At 42.0% G+C, this 21931-nt stretch overlaps 2 protein-coding genes across 5 annotated transcripts in view; one reads left to right on the forward strand and one right to left on the reverse strand.

Annotated features, from left to right (window-relative positions):
- The first annotated feature begins 303 nt into the window (after window positions 1-303).
- On the forward strand, window positions 304-3935 carry selenop (selenoprotein P). Of its 2 annotated transcripts, none has more exons than XM_029638384.2 (5): window positions 304-413; window positions 1163-1393; window positions 1557-1769; window positions 1902-2019; window positions 2110-3935. In XM_029638384.2, exons 2-5 carry the CDS (start codon window positions 1191-1193, stop codon window positions 2779-2781), a joined length of 1206 nt encoding a protein of 401 aa, XP_029494244.1. In that variant the 5' UTR covers window positions 304-413; window positions 1163-1190; the 3' UTR covers window positions 2782-3935. The 2 variants fall into 2 exon arrangements, with proteins under 2 accessions (XP_029494244.1, XP_029494245.1); XM_029638385.2 differs by having other exon boundaries at window positions 2110-2763.
- A 9010-nt stretch (window positions 3936-12945) lies between these two features.
- Window positions 12946-21931, reverse strand: part of ghra (growth hormone receptor a) — a 76095-nt gene continuing 67109 nt past the window's right edge. For all 3 annotated transcript variants that reach the window (XM_029638387.2, XM_065011705.1, XM_065011704.1), the window contains one exon: window positions 12946-20353. In XM_029638387.2, coding sequence (XP_029494247.2) covers window positions 19546-20353 — 808 coding nt within the window. In that variant the 3' untranslated portion in view covers window positions 12946-19545. The remainder of the gene's footprint in view (window positions 20354-21931) is intronic.

Below are 21931 nucleotides of genomic sequence, written 5' to 3' on the forward strand. Positions count from 1 at the left end.
TTTCCATGTAACCCTTTCACACGCTCGAGTTGCTCGCGCTTTGACTTGACTTTCAATCAAGTCCGGTTCAGAGGCGCTGTGAAACCAGAAAGTTCGACAGACAAGATAGCTGGCTGGTGGCCGAGATTACTTTCCATGTGTTCTGTGTACTCCCTTCATAAACACTTTTCAATTCAAATGTGATGACCATAAACTATTAACTACAGTATGATGGTATTACAAAAAAGTAACTTATTAAACTGCTGTAGTGCAGGAATCTGCACAGACCCCTTGTTGAACTTTGTCCTCCTTTCGGGCAGGCAGGAAAACAACACTGCTAGCATAAAAGGGAGAGCAGAGAGTTGAGGGTTGTTGTTCTTCCAGAAGCTACTGCTAGACCGAGCTGAGCCGACTGAGGGACTTTTTACTAGACAGTAAGTGACTGCAAAATAATGTCCTAACTTTTTGTGCATGTTAAGACCGAGCTGAATTAACTCACTCTCTTTTGGACGTATATAACCCTGTGACACCCGATCACTTGAACAAATTGAGACAAAGTGTTTTGCTACTTCTTTAGCTTTGTTATTTTGCTTGTGTTGTCTCCATATGGCATATAGGCTGTATTTGATCATTTCCAGTTGATTGTCAATTGTGTGTTTCTAAAATCTGAATACGCAGAGAGGGAAAGAGAACTTTCTGCACTTACCCAGCCTCACCGAACCTTTATTTTTCTGCCGTTCATCAGTATGCCTTTGGTTGTGCAATTATAATTTCTAAATGAACAACAACAATATCTATCCCTATAATAAAAGTCTACAAATGTAAAACATTTCATACTAATCCCTAATTTCTTTTCATGTCAGCAAATAAACACATTTCTTTGTCTCTTTTTTAATGCCATTGATACAACTGATTTCCAGGCAGCATTGCTTTTAATTAATACGTCTGATAAGGGAATGACTGAGGTAAAGAGACGAAATTTAGGAAGATTGGGACGCAAGCCAAAATTGAGTTGATCTTTAACTATCTTGTGTCCAACTATCTACTACCAGGCACAGTATTGGGACACAGAAAATTGTGACATGGCATTGAACTACTCTACAAACCCTGTCCTCATTACCTGAGCAGACTCCTACCTGACTTGCTTTATATATATATATATATCTCTCATCCACCCCCTCAGCAGATCAAGCCTGCGGTGCAGCACCGTGATGTGGGCGGGACTAAGCCTGCTCCTGGCTCTCTGCCTGCTCCCTGGGGGCGGAACAGAGAGTGAGGGGGAAGGGACCCGCTGTAAGCCTCCACCTGGTTGGAGCATTGGGGAGGTGGAGCCTATGAAGGAGGTCATGGGCCAGGTCACGGTGGTGGCCCTACTCCAGGCCAGTTGATTGTTCTGCTTGGTGCAGGCATCCTTGTAAGTGAACCAGATAGGGCTCGGTTCCATTTTGGACCCTTAGCCACTTTCCTACCTATAATGGAGTGTGGTTGTTATGCCTGGTCTTTTTGTTATTTTGTGATTACTTTTGACCATCTCTCCATATCCTCATGTTTCACTTCCCTGTTGTTCCTCTGAGCAGATTGGATGGGCTGCGCCTGAAGCTGGAGGGTCAGGGTCTGGAGAATGTGACCTATATGGTGGTGAACCACCAGGGGGAGCAGGCCCAGCGCCTACACACCCTGCTGAGGCAGAAACTGTCTGAGAACATCACGCTATACAAACAGCAGCCCAAACAGGAAGACGTGTGGCAGACCCTGGCCGGAGAGAAGGATGACTTCCTCATCTATGACAGGTCAGCTCCAGACTGTGGTCTCTGTCTGTCTGTGGTCAGTCTTTTCAGAAATACAAACCGTGCTCATCATGCTGTCTGTTCCCCTAACAATTATCCTTCTCTCGCTTTCTTCTCTCTCTGTCTCTCACCCAGATGTGGTCGTCTGACCTACCATATCTCCCTGCCCTACTCCATCCTGGATACTCCCTATGTAGAGAACGCCATCAAGGAGACCTACTGCACACGCGTCTGTGGGGACTGCACGTATGAGGTACACACACACACACTGGGCGTGTTTGTATGTGAGAATTAGCTCTGAGTTATGGAAATCAAACCAAGACCCCTCTTTTCCCCCACACAGAGCAAGGAGATCCCAGCAGAGTGCAACAGGACAGTAGAGGCGAGGCCTGAGGGAGAGGAGAAGCCAGTCACAGGAAGGGAGACAACTCATGGTGGACACGGCCATCATCACCATGGTCACGGTCACAATGGCAACCGCCATGGTCACAATGGCAACCGCCATGGTCACGATCACCATGGTGAGAGGGGGATGGGGCGCGGTCACGGTCGTGATCATGGGGCCGAGCAGCAGCACCAACATGACACTGAGGGGCTCCAACATGGCCAGTTGCACATTGGTCAGGAGCATATGGGTCAGCAGGCGGTGCAACTGGGCCAGATGCCCCAGGAAGGGCAGCGAGGCCATATTATGCAGAATCCCTGAGTGAAGGGGAGGTCCAGGTGAAAGGCGGAGCACAGCTGACAGTGGAAGGAGGGGTCTGATCTAAGTCCCTCTTCCAAGGCCAGCTGATGCTGACACTGACGGAGGCTGTTTGGCGATGGGGTGAGCAACGAGCCAATCGGGCTCTGACACTGTGATGAGGCGCTGCCCGCCTCCTGACAGTGACAGGGACTGATGGGCCTCAGGGAGACCTGACAGTGACGCTCGTCCCTCGCTGACTGACAGCAGCCTCAGCCAGTCATGTGAGCCTGACCCCCGGGTGTTGAGAGCTGAGGGTGAGGGCTGCTGTAAGCAGGGCCATGGCTCTGTGACAGTTACCTTGCTATACCTTATAGGCCTCAGATTAACATCTGTGAGACAAACACCCGGGGCGAACCGCTCTTATAACATCTTACCAACTAGTATTACCCTGGGACCGTGAAGCCACCCTTGACAGAGAGAGATGGGAGGACACACATTGGGTGTGGTAGGTGAATGCCAAGCCTAAACCCATTATGATATGGGGAAAAGGATTGCATTTGAGATGTGACCATAGTGATGGTAAGACGGCAAGGTGGGTGTCCTCCACCATCTCCTTCTGTCAGTGTGTTGGTGTCACCCTCCCAGGAGTGTATGGGGTGATTATTTTAACGTTTCTCCTGCTCTGTTTTGCTCCCTCCATCCACAGTGAAGGCAGGCGCAGAAACTACGCTCTAGTGGCGTCTGTCTGATGTCCGGCTGGGGAGAGGGGAACGGGAGGGACTTATATGACCACCCCCTAAAGTTCAAAATATCGAGAGCTTTGGAAGGAGTATGTAGTAGTAGTTGCCTATGCTGAACAAACTGGCATGATGGCTGGGAGAGATAGACCTGAACCAAAGTTGTTATACTCAGCGTTAGCAAAAACCAATTTGGTTCAAATACATTATTGATAGTTCAGATTTCTTTTTTATTAGGCCTCCAAAAAAATTGGGATCTCACTAACATTTTACTTTTGCAATTGAATTAACTCTCAGGTGTTTTGGAGCAGTAGTGTGTTATGTAGATAACGTTAGTACGTTAGTATGCGTTAGTATGCATTGCTTACAGCTGTGAGGATGTGTGTTTAGTTAGTCACTGAGTTATTTTAGTTTGGCAATATTGCACATATGTATAATGCACTCTTTGTGAATGAGCAAAACGGAGTGAACTGTTTTCAACTAACAAAATAGTGAACACTTTTTTTTCCAACTAACAAATTATCGGAAACACTTTTTAACTAGCAAAATAAACCGTCTAGAATGAGAGGTGGGTAAACAGAAAAGATTGAACGATTGTTTGAATCCATTCTGTACTTAATGAAGGGCTCTAGCGGAAGACAACTGTCACCTAGAACACCTGATGCTTTGTACAGAACACGTTCATTCTGACTGTTAGGTGGTGTAGCGTGTAAGAAACGACGAATAAAGATGGTTGATGCACTCATATTGCAATGTTGTCTTGTTTATCTACTCTGTGTGTGTGTGTGTGTGTGTGAGTGTACGGAGGGAGACAAGGGAATATTTCGCCTTTTATAAGCCATGTTAATCTCTGGCCTGTCACCTGACAGACAGACTGATCTTTAGATTGATTTGTTGAAATGCAAACAAAACAAGCAGTGATTTGCGTAATATTTTCAGTCAATCATTTGAGAAGCTTTTTGGAGTGTTTACACTGTCAAAGAATTTGACACGTTGCCTACACGTGTCTGGCACTTCAACACGTGACTCACATGTTAGTCAAGTAGTGGGAGTGATATGACCACGGAAATGGGTAACACTTTAATTTGGATAGTCCATCTGTACATCCTCAACAGACTATCAGTAACATTTCAACTAACCCTAGCTCTAACCCTAAACTTAACCCTGATCCTAACCCTAAACATTAACCCTTACCCTAACCCTTATTCAAAACCTAACCGTCACCTTAGCAAGCAGTTGCTTATCAACATATAGTATGACCATCTACAGATGGAAAATCTGGACGATCCAAATAAAGTGAGACCCCAAAAATGTATCGTTGTAATAATCACGGGCAACTTTTAAGTAGTTTGTGTGTAAAGTTTGATGCATGGTTTTAACAGTACATTAAAGCACACAAGCGACTTTATTATTCTACATTGAAAAAAACTTTGCCTGCAATTCAGAACAACCACCACCAGATAGAAGAGGAGATCTGTAAAAGGTTCTAGAGCTCTCCTGCCAGAGTGAATCATTTTGTAGGTGCAGCCTGTAGACTAGTTCTTCTTATCAGAATACAGGTTAAGAGTCAGTGTTACTTTTCCTTTGCGCAGAATACTGATATCACAAAATAAATTCCAGGGAGGAAAATTGCTTCAAAATGTCAGTTGGGTCATTCCACCAATTCAGTGCCTGGTTGAAAAGACTTAATTTGTGCTCTTTCTGACAGAATGTTCATGTTCAACTTCATAAGAGGTTAACTGATTTAAAAAAAAATACTATAGTAAGTGCCAAATAAAGTAACAGGGTTGACAATTTCTTCTTAAATCAGCCATAAATCTACTTGTGACCGGGGGAATGGAAGCTTGAGGTGTACGACCGGGAGTGGCAATTGAATCAAGATTCACCAAAAAATTGAAATTATAAAAACAATTCTAGCCTGTCTATGGGTAACAAGGTTGACATTTTCCAATCTACCCACTCAGTTTCACACCACAAAACACCAAAAAATGTCCAAAAAGAGTAGAACCAGCTGACCTGCTTTTTTACTATTAAATGTTAAAATATTTTAAAAGGAATAGTTTCACCATAACAGGGTTGAATAGTTTCACGTAACAGGGTTGACCTTAATGAGGGACAGACGTAAATGAATCATTAATCACATTCAATAAATAATTTTCTTCAGAAATGACTTTGTCAAAGCAACAAAATAACTAGGGCTTCACGATGAGGGTGAACTTGGATACATTTTGGGATTAAGTGGGTTAAAATCTTCCTAAAGTGATACAGGGTTGACGGAGGGACATGACAAAATGTTTAAAGGCTTGCTAAAGTGCCAAAATTCCTCATATAAAACGTTCTCAGTATGGTCTATATTATAGGGAACTTCATTTATTATAACAAGCCTTTAAAATGCAATATTGGTGGACAACTTCTAATTAAAATATCAAAGTGACGCAAAAGGTACTTTTGCTGCCCATAGGGCAGTGCACAATTGGCCCAGCATCGTGAGGGTTGGGCTGCGGTAGGCCGCTATTGTAAATAATAATTTGTTCTTAACTTGTCTAGTTAAATAAAAGTAAAAAATTAAAATTTCCAGCTAGTCCAGCCATTACTATGAGCCGTCCTCCCCTGAGCGGCCTCCATTGGTGTCTATATAGTAGGCATAATATTGCTGCAGAACGCTAATAATAGTTGTGTTAATAAGATTGATGATATACTGAAATCCTTAGTTTAGCTACGTAAGTGTATGTAAACTTCCGACTTCAACGGCATATTTAAAAAAAATATGTTTTAAATCTTTTAGCTGATCCAAGATTTTCTCAGGTAAGGCCCTTGAGAGTCACCGTCACTGAATTCACATAGCTAGTCATTCACATAGCAAATCAAACAATCAAAACAGACCTTTTTACTGTGACCAGTAGGTTACCTTTGTGTGACCAAATGTGACAGACTCAGACCGATAGTGGTCAAGGTTCGAGGACAAAATGGCTGTTCTGGAGATTGCCAAAAACTTGAGAGGAACCAACATCTTCCTCAAAGAGGACTTCTCTGAAGATGTGTGCAAGAGGCAGAAGTAACCTATCCCAGCTATGCAAGCTGCCATAGAGCGTGGGGACATTTCCTACATCTGCTACGACAAGCTCAATGTCCACGCCTCCTCCCAAAAGCTTGGGAGGAGTGAGAGAGCCAAGCTTCTGAGTCAGTAGCTTCAGCACAACGTCACACACATGCAGCAAAAAGAAAGGCGGACCAAGGCACTCTTCGTATAATTAATTAAAATGCCTTTATTTGTATGGCATGTTCAATGGAAAGAAAGTTTCAAACACACACACACACACGCAGATATACCAACTGACACTCACAAGTGCCTGACTGATTGATCATATCTTCACTAACTCTAGAGAGCTTTGCTCCAAAGCAATATCAGTTCCCATTGGCTGTAGTGACCATTGTGAACATTGTGGCAATAACAAGGAAAGCCAAAGTGCTCAAGGTTGGGCCTAAAGTAATTTATAAGAGATCTTATATCTTCTTGTCGAAGATGTAAAAAATGTATGCTGGTCTGATGTGTACGAGGAATTGAATCCAGATATAGCACTGGACGTTTGAATACAAATGAGTAATGCCAATTGTTGACAAGCATGTACCTGTTAATTAAGATAACTGTTTGATGCCCCCTGGATTGACAATTCATTGAAAAATTGTATGGTTCAAAGAAATTAGGTAAAAGAGTTGGCAAACAATCAATTTAGACATTTTGACATTTTACTGGCCCGTTGGGATTTTGTGACTAAACTTAACAAAAAATATTAAATTATATTACCAAACCAAGATAAACGACAAAACACAATGGGAAAAGACTTTGCAGTACCTTCAATTATATTATGGGCAGAAAAGTTGATGGGATCACTTATAACAAAACCTTCAGATATTGCCAATCATTCCAATTACTATTTCACTAGTAGAACTCAGAAGTGAAATGCCAACATTGAATCATCATATTTGTGTATACAAGATATACAGTAACAATGCTATTTTGAATTCGGTCAAGTTAGTGTTGCAGAGCTGGAAAATCGATTCTAACCCATCAACAGGGTTGGGGAGTAACGGATTACATGTAATTAATTACATGTAAGGGATTACAAAAAACGGTAACTGTAATCCGTTACGTTACCAGCAAAAATATTGTAATCAGATTACAGATACTTTTGAAAACTAGATGATTACTTCGAGAATTACTTTTAAACTCAGAAAGGATGTTTGCAAAAAAATTATACTTGACACTTCTCTGTTTTCTCAATGACATTCAAATCAGAGGCCACTATGATGACACACCAAGTGTGTTTGATTGATCACGGGAAAAGAGCAGGAATAGGCTTTTGTAGGCGTCAGTCCAAGCCATGTCTCAAGCCATTCCCACAATCGTGCGACTGCTGTCGGCATCCAAAGATTATCCAACTTGAATAAACGCTTGGAGGTAAGGATGACAGCAGTGGTTTACTCTACGGCGATACGGATATCACTTATTATTGATATCTACATAGTGCATTGATGTGAATCACACTGCTGCTCTCATTTTGCTATTTCGCTTTACGGATTGTGGTTGGCAGTTCACAAATCTAAATGTGTATTTGAACCCAATAATGGTTGAATTCAAAGTTAATTTGACTATCAATCATTGTTTTTGAAACCAGTGGACAGCCAGTGAAAAATGTGCTCTTGCAACAGCTGCATAGTGCGGATCCAAGCCTATGGAATAAATTGGGGATTTTATTGCTCAATCTAATTGATGCTAATGAAAAAAAAATCCATATGCCTAATGGACACCAAATGGAAGCTTGCACACTTTTGATATACTTAAAAGGGGCAATCTGTAGTTGCTATATCCACACACACTCACACTCACACTCACACACTCACACACACACACACACACACACACACACACACACACACACACAGTTGAAGTTGGACGTTTACATACACTTTTGTTAGAGTCATTAAAACTTGTTTTTCAACCACTCCATGACCCCAAGCATACTTCACAGTTGTGGCAAAATGGCTTAAGGACAACAAGGTCAAGGTATTGGAGTGGCCATCACAAAGCCATGACCTCAATCCTATAGAACATTTGTGGGTAGAACTGAAAAAGCGTGTGCGAGCAAAGAGGCCTACAATCCTTATTCAGTTACACCAGCTCTGTCAGGAGGAATGGGACAAAATTCACCCAACTTATTGTAGGAAGCTTGGGGAAGGCTACCTGAAATATTTGACCCAAGTCAAACAATTTAAGGCAATGCTACCAAATACTAATTGAGTGTATGTAAACTTTTGAACTACTGGGGAATGTGATGAAAGAAATAAAAGTTGAAATAAATAATTCTCTCTACTATTATTCTGACATTTCACATTCTTAAAATAAAGTGGTGATCCTAACTGACCTAAAACAGGGAATTTTTACAAGAATGTAATGTCAGGAATTGTGAAAAACAGTTTAAATGTATTTGGCTAAGGTGTATGTAAACCTCCGACTTCAACTGTAGATATTTCCAGTTACAATAGTAATTTACAACATTAACAATGGCAACACTGTATTTCTGATCAATTTTCTGTTATTTTAATGGGACAAATGTGATTTTCTTTCTAAAACAAGGACATTTCTAAGTGCCCCTAAACTTATGAGGGGCTCTGTTCTAGGCCCTCTCCTATTCTCCCTATACACCAAGTCACTTGGCTCTGTCATAACCTCACATGGTCTCTCCTATCATTGCTATGCAGACGACACACAATTAATCTTCTCCTTTCCCCCTTCTGATGACCAGGTGGCGAATCGCATCTCTGCATGTCTGGCAGACATATCAGTGTGGATGACGGATCACCACCTCAAGCTGAACCTCGGCAAGACGGAGCTGCTCTTCCTCCCGGGGAAGGACTGCCCATTCCATGATCTCGCCATCACGGTTGACAACTCCATTGTGTCCTCCTCCCAGAGCACTAAGAACCTTGGCGTGATCCTGGACAACACCCTGTCGTTCTCAACTAACATCAAGGCGGTGGCCCGTTCTTGTAGGTTCATGCTCTACAACATCCGCAGAGTACGACCCTGCCTCACACAGGAAGCAGCGCAGGTCCTAATCCAGGCACTTGTCATCTCCCGTCTGGATTACTGCAACTCGCTGTTGGCTGGGCTCCCTGCCTGTGCCATTAAACCCCTACAACTCATCCAGAACGCCGCAGCCCGTCTGGTGTTCAACCTTCCCAAGTTCTCTCACGTCACCCCGCTCCTCCGCTCTCTCCACTGGCTTCCAGTTGAAGCTCGTATCCGCTACAAGACCATGGTGCTTGCCTACGGAGCTGTGAGGGGAACGGCACCTCAGTACCTCCAGGCTCTGATCAGGCCCTACACCCAAACAAGGGCACTGCGTTCATCCACCTCTGGCCTGCTCGCCTCCCTACCACTGAGGAAGTACAGTTCCCGCGCAGCCCAGTCAAAACTGTTCGCTGCTCTGGCCCCCCAATGGTGGAACAAACTCCCTCACGACGCCAGGACAGCGGAGTCAATCACCACCTTCCGGAGACACCTGAAACCCCACCTCTTTCAGGAATACCTAGGATAGGATAAAGTAATCCTTCTCACCCCCCCCTTAAAAGATTTAGATGCACTATTGTAAAGTGGCTGTTCCACTGGATGTCTTAAGGTGAACGCACCAATTTGTAAGTCGCTCTGGATAAGAGCGTCTGCTAAATGACTTAAATGTAAATGTAAATGTAATGTATGAACGGTAGTGTATATATCCATTGATTCTTGAAGAATATAAATTATAAATGCCTCATGAGTTCAACTGTCACACTCCATGAGAACCAAAAATATAAACTTGTTTCCCCCCAATGTTTGTAAACATTGTAAATGTAAACAAACACTGTACAGCCTCATAACATGGTCAAAACAATAATTTTTAAATCATGGATGGTCAGTAATTGCATTCATAGCTCTGTCTTAATCTGAGAGTGGTTACATTTCTCCAGGCCCATTCCTCAGCTTTTTACCAAAACAGAGGCAGGACGACCGTTTTGTTATTGTTTCATCTGTGGATTTGTCCTTTAAACGGCTGCATATTATCAAGATATCAAAGTATCACCAACAAAAAGGTAAACAATAGGCCTGTAGCAAATGCAGCTTATGATATTCATTTTTCACGTGTAAATACCACTTTTCAGTAGTGCTCAAAGCATGTCATTCCATGAGTGCAGCATTTATTTGTCAACTTGAATCAATGAGCCCAATCAGTCCTCCATGACAACAAAATCATAAACAACAGAATAGTGCTGGCTAATAAGTGCTTAGTTTTGGGTTAAACAATTTGGCTAATCTATACTTCCAAATCCTATTCTTGAAGATCAAGGGGTATAACATTTATTGGAATGACTGGAATTCTAATACACTTTAGTTTTTAAGGTATATCATTTAATCATATGTAGTAGAAAGTGATGGGTTAGAAGACTTACTTAACCAACCCATAAAGTACATTTTAACATCCATATATGGCCAGCTATGTAAACTTTAACATTGATTTACCTTGCAATAGATGTCGTTCAAATTGGTAACCATGTAAAAGTTTAAAAAATAAATTTAAAAAATGTGATCAATTCGTAATATAGTACACATATCATCATTTGGTTGTAATCCAGAGAGGTTAGAAAAAGTATCTAGATCCTCTGAGGCTGTGGAGGGATCCAAGTTGTGGATTAAAAAAAACAATAATCAGCGTACAATGACACCTTTGTTTTTAGGGCCTGGATTTCTAATCCCTTGATATTATTGTTGGATCTAATTTTAATAGCTAAAATTTTGATGGCCGTAGTAAATAGATGTGCTGATAGTGGACAACCTTGTTTTACTGCTCTTGACAGTTTAAAACTTTCTGAGAAGTAGCCATTATTTACTATTTTATACCTAGGGTTACTATACATGATTTTAACCCATATTATAATACATTCTCCAAAATTGAAATGTTCCAGGCATTTATATATAAACTCCAGGCGTAATTTATCAAAAGCCTTTTCTAAGTCAGTTATGCATAGCAGGCCTTGTTTCCCAGTTTTGTCATAGTGTTATATTGTTTCCAGTACTTGCCTTACATTATCTCTAATGTATTGTGCATGCAAAAAAAACCTGTCTGATTAGAATTAATAATGTCCGACAAAACCTTTTTAATTCTACGCGCTATACATTTTGCTTGAATTTTTTGCATCACAATACTGAAGTGTGACAACACTTGTTTCAGTAATAATGAAAATCAGACCTTCTTGTTGAGTGTCTGATAATCTACCATGTACATAGAAGTGGTTAAAACATGCTAATAACGGCCCTCTGAGTATTTCAAAAAAAGTTTTGGTATATCTCAACTCGTACGCCATCCAGCCCTGGAGTTTTCCCGGATTTAAAGGCTTTAATTGCGTCAAGAAGTTCCTCCTCTGTAATTTCGCCTTCACATGAGTCTTTCTGTACGGCTGGTATTTTGACATTATTAATAGAAAAAAATCCATACAATTAGCTTCGGTTAGAGGAGATGGAGATGACTGAAACTAAACATATGCTTAAAGTACTTTGCTTCCCCTTTCAAAATATAATTTGGTGAATCATGGGTGACTCATTTGCAACAAGTTTTCAGAAACAAACAGCAAAATGACCTTGGCACAATAGAGACTGTGAAATGACACACACACGCAAACGCACGCAGACACACTATCACACACATTCTTTAGTTGTATTGTTTGTATATCGTATTTAAAATGTGCGTGACTGTACTTGTCTATCAGTGTATCAGTGTTTTGTTACTCATAGTGTTTTGTGTTTTTGTGTGGACCCCAGAATGAATAGTTTGGAAAAAGCTCATGGGGAACGAATAAACCAATAAATGTGACCAGTGTTTCTTCTCTTTCTTTCCTCATGTTAACACTGTAGCACGTATCACAACAACCAGTGCCTTACCTCTGAGGCCTAAGTTTGGCCTGTTCACAGCACATATACTTAATGAGTTACGTAATGGGGTCAAGGCATCCTCTTCCACCTATAAAAAGCATCTTCCAGCCTCCAGAACCATCGCTAAAGCAACTCATCCCTGTAATGGAGCTGAATGACCATTGAGAATGCTCTTCTAAAAAGGTGGAACAAGCGAGCAGAAGCAATAAACGAGGGCAGGGTGGGCAGCTAGCGTGGGCGTAATTGGCCTGAAGATCCAATACAGGGGGGAGTAGTGACTTATGGGTAATTACCTGCAATGTCCAGAGACGCAGAGCTGTGAGAGGCTGGCTCTCTGATCGAATCAGCCCCACACTGTGCAGCAGAGTACACAGGCTTTGTCTAATTGGCCGATCTGCTTTCCCCACGACACAGGGCTGCTTCCAGGACGCTTCCTGGTCCACTTAGTCACGGAGAGAGACACACACAGATGCATGGACAAATGCACACACTCTCATAAGTACACACACAAACACACACACACTCTCTCTCTCTTTCTTTACTCCTTGCACCGTCACAGTACATTGAGAACTCAACCTAAAGTGTGAAATATATTATTTCATTCTGCCACAGAAGGTTTATTAGTCAATACATTCAGGCCTTAGCTAAGTTAAATGATGCTCCTACTTCATTCTGCATCAGAAGGTTTATTGGTCCATACATTCAGGACTTACATCTTTGTATCTAAACAGGTACTTCTCCATGTTGTTCACACATTGTAGGTATTGTGAGAAATGACAATGTACAAATACGTAACTGACAAAGATAATATATATTTATTGTGTACCTTTTTGAAAGATATTGAACATGAAACAAAAGAGGAACACAATTCAGAACACACCAACTTAAGCATGAGAAACCCGTCGAACATCAAGCCCCTTGAACCAGATCCTGTCAAATGATGTCAAGCATGCTGTATAGCCAATATCATCACTAGCCAATCAACGTCAAGCAAACAAACAAAACCTGAGCCAGTGGAACGTTTTGCAACTAAAACTAGAGTTTATAATGGACAAACTGAGGTAAATCCCTCCCCGTTTGCTACCATTTTAAGAAACCGTTTAAGAAACGTTTCGCAACAGAATCCGCGTAATGATTTAAGTCACTATAGCCCCCTTCCTCATCTCTCTTTTAATGTCAACATATGAAAATGTTAAGATGTCTTTGGCACAAATGACATGGGATTGTAGAAAAGCAAAATACAATATAGGGTTTAGTTACAGCAAGATATTGGCTTATGTCTTGAAAGAATACTTGTACTACTGTATCTATACTGTATGACCATATACAAAATACTCTGTAGGAATGTTTCTTATAGGCTGATCAACACACACATTATCTTATCTTTCTGGTGAATATCAAGGCAATATTGTAAAGAATGTCATTGAAGCTTATTGATAGGTTTCTCCCTGTCCAATTCTTATAAACTCAGCAAAAATTGAAACATCCCTTTTTCAGGATCCTGTCTTTTAAAGATAATCCAAATAACTTCACAGATCTTCATTGTAAAGGGTTTAAACACTGTTTCCCATGCTTGTTCAATGAACCATAAACAATTAATGAACATGCACCTGTGGAACGGTCGTTAAGACACTAACACTTAGACGGTAGGCAATTAAAGTCCCAGTTATGAAAATCTTAGGACACTAAAGAGGCCTTTCTACTGACTCTGAAAAACATCAAAAGAAAGATGCCCAGGGTCCCTGCTCATCTGTGTGAACGTGCCTTAGGCATGCTGCAAGGAGGCATGAAGACTGCAGATGTGGCCAGGACAATAAATTGCAATGTTCGTACTGTGAGAAGACAGCGCTACAGGGAGACAGGACGGACAGCTGATCGTTCTCGCAGTGGCAGGCCACGTGTAACAACACCTGCACAGGATCGGTACATCCAAACATCACACCTGCAGGACAGGTACAGGATGGCAACAACAACTGCCCGAGTTACACCAGAAATGCACAATCCCTCCATCAGTGCTTAGATTGTCTACAATATGCTGAGAGAGGCTGGACTGAGGGCTTGTAGGCCTGTTGTAAGGCAGGTCCTCACCAGACATCACCGGCAACAACGTCACCTATGGGCACAAACCCACCGTCGCTGGACCAGACAGGACTGGCAAAAAGTGCTCTTCACTGACGAGTCGTGGTTTTGTCTCACCAGGGGTGATGGTCGGATTCGCATTTATCGTCCAAGGAATGAGCGTTACACCGAGGCCTGTACTCTGGAGCGGGACCGATTTGGAGGTGGAGGGTGTGTCATGGTCTGGGGCGGTGTGTCACAGCATCATCGGACTAAGCTTGTTGTCATTGCAGGCAATCTCAATGCTGTGCATTACAGGGAAGACATCCTCCTCCCTCATGTGGTAGCCTTCCTGACATGACCCTCCAGCATGACAATGCCACCAGCCATACTGCTCGTCCTGTGTGTGATTTCCTGCGAGACAGGAATGTCAGTGTTCTGCCATGGCCAGCGAAGAGCCTGGTTCTCAATCCCATTGCGCACGTCTGGGACCTGTTGGATCGGAGGGTGAAGGCTAGGGCCATTCCCCCGAGAAATGTCTGGAAACTTGCAGGTGCCTTGGTGGAAGAGTGGGGTAATATCTCACAGTAAGAACTGCCACATATGGTGCAGTCAAAGAGAAGGAGATGCAATGCAGTACTTAACGCAGCTGGTGGCCACACTAGATACAGACTGTTACTTTTGATTTTGACCTCCCCCCCTTGTTCAGGGACACATTATTCCAAATCTGTTAGTCACATGTCTGTGGAACTTGTTCAGTTTATGTCTCAGTTGTTGAATCTTGTTATGTTCATACAAATATTACACATGTTAAGTTTGCTGAAAATAAACGCAGTTGACAGTGAGAAGGCTTAGGAGTTTACAATGTAAAAACAGATTCTGCTATGCATTCATGATAGATAATTCACAGATACTTGATTTAGTCTGAAATTCAAAATATGGACAGGGAAAAACAAAATATGGATATATAACAGGTGTCCACCTACCTTTGGTCATATAGTGTATTTACTTTTTACTCCCACACATTTTCCCTGATACGCAAAAGTACTCGTTTCATGTCGAATGCTTAGCAGGAGAGCAATATGGTCCAATTTACGCACCTATCAATATAACACGTTGTCATCCCTACTGCCTCTGATCTGGTAGAATAATTAGACACCAATACTGCATTTGTAAATTATGTGAGTGTTGGAGTGTGCCCCTGTCTGTCCGTAAATACATTTAAAAAATAAGAAAATTGTGCCATCTGGTTTTATTAATATAAGGAATTTCATGTATAGCATTTACTTTTACTTTGTACTTTTACTCAAGTATGACAATTGAGAACTTTTTCCACCACCGTACATAAGTACATTTAAACTAGATACCTTTAGACTTCTACTCAAGTAATATTTTAGTGGGTGACTTTCACTTGAGTAATTTTCTTTTAAGGTATCTTTACTTTTACTCAAGTATGATCATGTACTTTTTTCCACCACTGCACAAATGGTAAACAGATGTCTCGTAAGCTTGAATAGAGTTGTTCTCCGTTCTCTCTTCCTATATCTGTAACTTTTCAAACATCCATAAATGTGACTCGTTTCAGGAAACTAGGCGTATGTCACAGGTCACTACTTCATAGGAGAGCCGTTTTTTGAATCCAAAAAAAAAAAATTCTCGAACATACAGTATGAACTTTCATATGCCTTAATAACAAACTTGTATGCCATCTGTAAATACAAATAAGTTGTTAAATTACGAGCCTAGTTGGTTTAGCCACAGAAAACGTGAGCAACCTTCTCGCTAGCCATGATTGGCTGAGATAATGAGTGGAAATGCCGAGAGATGAGTTTGGATTGGTCTGCCATATAGCAAGCTTCTGTCTATTTGAGCTGGTCAGTATGTCTAGGTAATCCTGTCTAACACGGCTTTTGTTTTAATGTATCGAGTAGTAAAACTGCATAACTGTTGCGCTCCACTTTCTGGAGGACTGAGTTTTGAAATGAGTGGAATTCGAGTATGATAGCTAAGGAGCTGGAGAAACCACCTGTCTCCGGATTACATCTTCAAACTAAGGGCAACCATGGCATCCGACAGGAGATGGGTCCATCCATGAATCATGATGTATACGGTCTAGCTAGCTACATTATAAGTTAGTCTAGCTAGCTACATTTTCAGATATTACACGTTTCTATTTTGACAGAAAGTGGTTTTATTTCAAGTTAAAGTGTGCTGTTAGCTAGCTAACATTAGCTGGCTGGCTCGCTAGCTCACGTTATGTGGATGATCTTAATATTTCGTATCTCAGAGCCATTTTCTTGGCTAGTTATAGCCGAATGTTAGCTAAGACAATTTCAAATTTTGCTAAATAAGACTGGTTTGAGCCGGCCGGTCACAAATGTTAGATGAGTACTTAAATATTGAAATAATCTGATATCTCTTTCCTTATACTGTATATACACAAAGGCACCTCTGGCTTATTCAGTTTGTTGCAAAGTTTTAGAATGCTGCAGATAGAAATGCAATGTATAGAGCTGACACTTTTGTCATATTCTACTACACAACATTGAATGAAGTCTGTTGGAGACAACGCATTTCGATCTCAACCTTGTGTGAAGTTGCACCCTAATGTATAAGCCCGTGGTAAGGCTGAATGCAGGCGGGGAAATGTACCTAACAGCAACATTTCTGATTAGTAACAAAACAAAATTCAACACACATAGTTGTTACGGCACTTGTAGATTTCTGTTTCAATGTTTGCATGCTGGTCTCATCAGCAACGGCAGCAATGGCGGCAGCAGCAGTTCACTTAAGAGAAGAGAGCGAGAGAGAATAAGCATGCCAGAGAATGGCACACTTGAACAGGTTGTGTTGTGATATTATCCGTTTAAAAACACTTATCATCATTCATGAATTGTTGAATAGACAACTGAAAAGTGATATTGTCCATGTTGAACTCTGAACTGAACATTCTTAACGTGCCGGCATAATATATGTTTCATATTTACGAATCGTAACGGTCAAAGAGCTCCTGTAGGGAACACCACAAAATAGTAACAGATATTCTGCACTTACAGATAGGCTTTCAGTCCTTGTGATGCAGTTTGTACAGTCTTAGGGGGGAAAAAAAGGTGTTATCTAGAACCTACAAGGGTTCTTCTGCTGTCCCCATAGAAGAACCCTTTGAAGAACCAATTTTGGTTCTAGGTAGAAACCTTTCGGTTCCAAGGTGGCACAGCGGCTCCCGGGTGGCGCAGCGGTCTAAGGCATTGCATCTCAGTGCAAGAGGCGTCACTGCAGTCCCTGGTTTGAATCCGGCCGGGATTGGGAGTCCCGTAGGGCGGCGCACAATTGGCCCAGCGTCGTCCAGCTTTAGCCGGAGTAGGGCGTCATTGTAAAAAATAATTTGTTCTTAACTGACTTGCCTAGTTAAATAAACATTTTTTTAAAACAAGTAGAAGTAGTTCTAGTAGTTCTACCTGGAACCAAAGTGTTTTCCTATGGGGACAGCCGAAGAACCCTTTTTCCCCCTAAGAGTGTATACGCTGAATGGATCTGACAGAATGCCACAGTCATACACAGAGACAAGACTCTCCAATAATGATGGCCCTGAAAAGTTCACATCCACCTTTAAAGCGCTCCATTGCCTATGAACAAGTATGACTACACTGTACAATGTCCAACACCAAACACATACTCCAGCTGCTCACCCAACCACTGGATCGGATGGTTTCTCTTCGGGATGAAGATGATCTTTCTTCTGATGATACATGTATAATCTGCTGTGTCTACGGAGCGTCTTGTCAATGACTAATGCAGATCAGATACACAAACTAGTACATTTCCAATTCACCACCAGTTTCTTTTTTTTTTACAACAATGTGTGTGCGTGTGTATATGTCAGCTCAAAAGAAAAGTGGATACGGTCTTTTCCACGTTTTGAAATGGTGTGTATGTATGTGCTTGCGTGTGTGTGTGTGTGTGTGTGTGTGTGTGTGCTTGCTTGGGCATGTTTGCAAAGTTGGGTGCATATAGAAAACCCTGAGTGTCTAAGTACGTTTCACTACATCAAAAGAGGCTCATTCCACTATCATAAAGCTCAAGCGACAGCACATTAACATTGGCATTGCAACTGCATTGAGAACAGCAGAAACACAGAGAGAAAGACATATCCTAAGTACCTCTTTACACATTTTCAGTTATTGTCCCTGCAATTAAAATGAAGGCAAAGTAAGTAGAACATACAAAAGCAGTCTTTCCTGTATTGTGAGACTCCAGTCTGTGCTTGTTAATGTCTCATTACACAAGTGAAACATGTTCGCTGTTATGAGCTGCCTTGACCTCTATTTATTATGGTAATCAGAGTGAGTTTTCACATTGAGTACAGACAGGTTGTCTAATGGCTGTGTTCAATACTGTGACCTCAGTCTGGTAAAGATTCAATGATTCTGCTGCAAGAATTCAAAGCTAAATATCAGCATGAAAATGTGCTACTAAGCAAAATAACGAGTGCTAAATGAACGACAATAGTCACCGATAGTCACTTTGCGCTCATTGTAGCGGTAAGTTTGACAAAACAGCACACTTAAGTGTTCTGTCAATTAATGCGGCGATAACGATGATGTAAATGTGTGTGCGTGTGTGTGATTGTATAAATGTGCTTGTTATTCTCCATTACATTCTGTTACTTGATCCATCTACAGTATAGTTAAGACTTAAGCCAATATGCTACAGTATTAAATATCTATATGTTATATGACATATGTGAGCTTGTTTCTTTACTCACTTCTCTCTGACATTTCTATAATAGATCATAGTAGGAAACATTAAGGTGGGACTGGGTGTGTCTGCAAGGAAAATGTTTACATAGCACTTAATCAGTCAAATGATAGATACTTAAAGGTATCAGATAACATACAACTAGAATCATGTCTGAGCTTGTCTGTCTGCGTATTTGTGGTGCATAAGTTTATCTGTGTGTAACGTTATATTAGAAATCTGTGCATTTAAAGGTTTCAGACTGTGGGTTTTTGGGTGTCTCGGTCTTAGTCAGACAGAGCACTGTAAGATTTGTTCAACACAAGTCTTCCTTTAAGCTCTGTCAAACCAGAAAGGCCAATTTACTCTTTCCTCAAGTTCCAGTATCACTTATATAAAACCCAAACACAACATCGAAACGTTTCTCTTTCCCAGCTTCCCTTCCATCACCCTCTCAAACAAACATCGTGCCTGTCTGTCCCGTAACATATTTGGTTTCAGGTAGAACAAGACTGTCTTTCTGGGATGATTACTGACTTCCTGGCCTGTGAACTCTGACCTCTATGCCCCAAGGCCTCCTGGGTGGTGTTTTTTTCTTTAAGGCAAGAGGTTGCCTAACAGGTCCGGGGTGAGGTACCCTATGGGCATTGTGGGCAGGGGCTTGGAGGGTGGTTGTGGGGGGCAGGAGGGGGTCCCCTGTGGGGAAGGAGGGTTGAGGAGAAGGCTATGCTGGGAGTCAACATCTTGAACCACAGTGTAGTCCAAAACAGGGGGCAGGAACTGAGCAGGGGAGTTGGGAAGGATGTACAGGGACTGGTAGTCCCCTAGGGGGGTGGTATGCAGGAGATAGGGGGGAGGTGGGGGGAAGGCGTGGTAAACCTCCCCAGGTGAGGAGGGGTCAGGGGTACTGATTTGCCGGCCACTACTCTCTGTCGTGTAGCCCCCAGCCTCAGGATCCACCACCAGCAGCTGAGACGGCAATTTCTTATTTATTCTCTCCTCCTCCTCCTCCTCTTCACTCTCCTCCTCTCCTCCTTCCATCTTCCCAATCTTCTTCTTATCCTCCTCTGTTGTTATAGCATTCTCTGGGGCTCTGACCTGCTGGCCTGGTGAGAGCACCACCCCTCCAGCGGGCATTACATCGCTGACCTGGGCATAGAAGTTTATGTTGACCCAGCTATGAGGGCCTCCCAGCTGGGTCTGGACCAGGGGCCTCTCCCCTCGCTCTGGAGCTTGGAGCCTTGGGCATGGGACATCCAGCACCTCTAGAGCCGGGGGGTTGGAGTGGCTCCGCTGGTTCCCCAGGCAGGGTTCAACTTTTTCAGGTTGGCTGGACAGGAGGGCAGCCATCAACATTAGGGTCTCCTGGTCAGGCAGCTCTGGATCATAGTCATTATCAGGGATGCTGAGAGAGCGAGAGAGAGAGAGAGAGACAGAGAGAGAGAGAGAGAGAGAGAGAGAGAGAGAGAGAGAGAGAGAGAGAGAAAAGGAGGAAAGAGAGAGAGAGAGAGAGAGAGAGAGAGAAAGAGAGGAGAAGAGAGAGAGAGAGAGAGAGAGAGAGCGAAAGAGAGAGAGAAAGGAGGACAGAGAGTTACCATTCCAGTTGTCATCGCTACTGTAAGAGCTGCTTCATGCCTCCATAAGAGGCTCCAGTCTACACTCTCCTAATGTACAGCAGCCTACAGCTAGACACGAATGAGCATCCAATCCATCCAACAAGTATACGTTGATGACAGTAGGCCTACAGTTGACTCTTTCGGTTAGAAGCATACATTATTTTGGATTAGTGTGCACATGTTTTAACGGCAAAACATAATTCAATGTTACGTAGGCATAGTTACACTTAGTGCATTTTCCGAGATCTACAAGATCCAGGATTCGTACAGGGTTTAATGTTCAATGTTCGAAGTCAATTGTTAAATGCTTAATAATGACAAATAACACCAATAAATGTCATTCATGTCAGGAAAGAAAGACGTGTTTTGTGTCACACGATCGGTGATGAAATAGTGTGTAAACATGTTTTCATTCAACTATTATATTGAATGTCGGCTACCTGTTCTGTATGTGTTCATGTGTGTAAAATTGCCTCGGCTAAGAGGGTGGGCTACCAGCAGTGGTGTAGGCCCAGTGATGAGTAAACGCAAGTAAATGCAATTTACTCACTTTTTCCCCCCAGAAAAATGCAGTGAAAGTATAGGGAGTGTTACTTTTTTCACCTCCACCGGCAATCAGAGATTACCCACCAATTTATTTTTACTGGCTGCCGGTAGGCCTGTTTGAAATTCACGGTAATACACGATGAAGCCTAGTCATGTAAATTGACCATCTAGTTTTTCCTGGTACAGTTTAAGCCACATTTCAGCTGTCCCGGCTTTTCAGGCTACAAAATAGGTCAATTTGTAAGCAAGATGCATCAATTAAAGATGCACTATGCAGAACTTTCCTGGTTGCAAAAGTTCGAATAGTTCGCCTAATTTCAGTTTTTCTGACAAAACAAGCAAGAATCGTGTAAAGAAACATTGCACCATGTAAACCGCTGTGAAATATATTTTCCATAACCAACAATATTATATTTTCAGATGTTTGAAGCTGATGTACAAAACTGAAAGTAAAAAATGCAAAAATGAAACTTAAGAATGGGAAGCATAGAATAGCGCACATAGAATACATCTACAGCTTCTTAGACTGGCTTTCAATGAGAACGACAGACCTATAACACACATTTCTACGTGAATTCAGAGGGTCATCCCCAAAAGTTACATATTGCAGCTTTAATGTAAGCCTAAAAATGAATGACCTTTTAACGTGGAATGAACACAACCAGTCATGATGTTGTCATCTGATTGTCTACCAAATCACTACAGAAAATAGACTACCTGTGCATGTTTGTCCAGTCCAAAAGAATTCCAGCATCCAAACTGCATGTACACTCGCCCCATTTGATGATCAAAAATAGACATCTGTTTACAAAACACCAAAA

Source organism: Oncorhynchus nerka, linkage group LG27 (assembly GCF_034236695.1).
Source record: "Oncorhynchus nerka isolate Pitt River linkage group LG27, Oner_Uvic_2.0, whole genome shotgun sequence".
NCBI classification, from domain to species: domain Eukaryota; kingdom Metazoa; phylum Chordata; class Actinopteri; order Salmoniformes; family Salmonidae; genus Oncorhynchus; species Oncorhynchus nerka.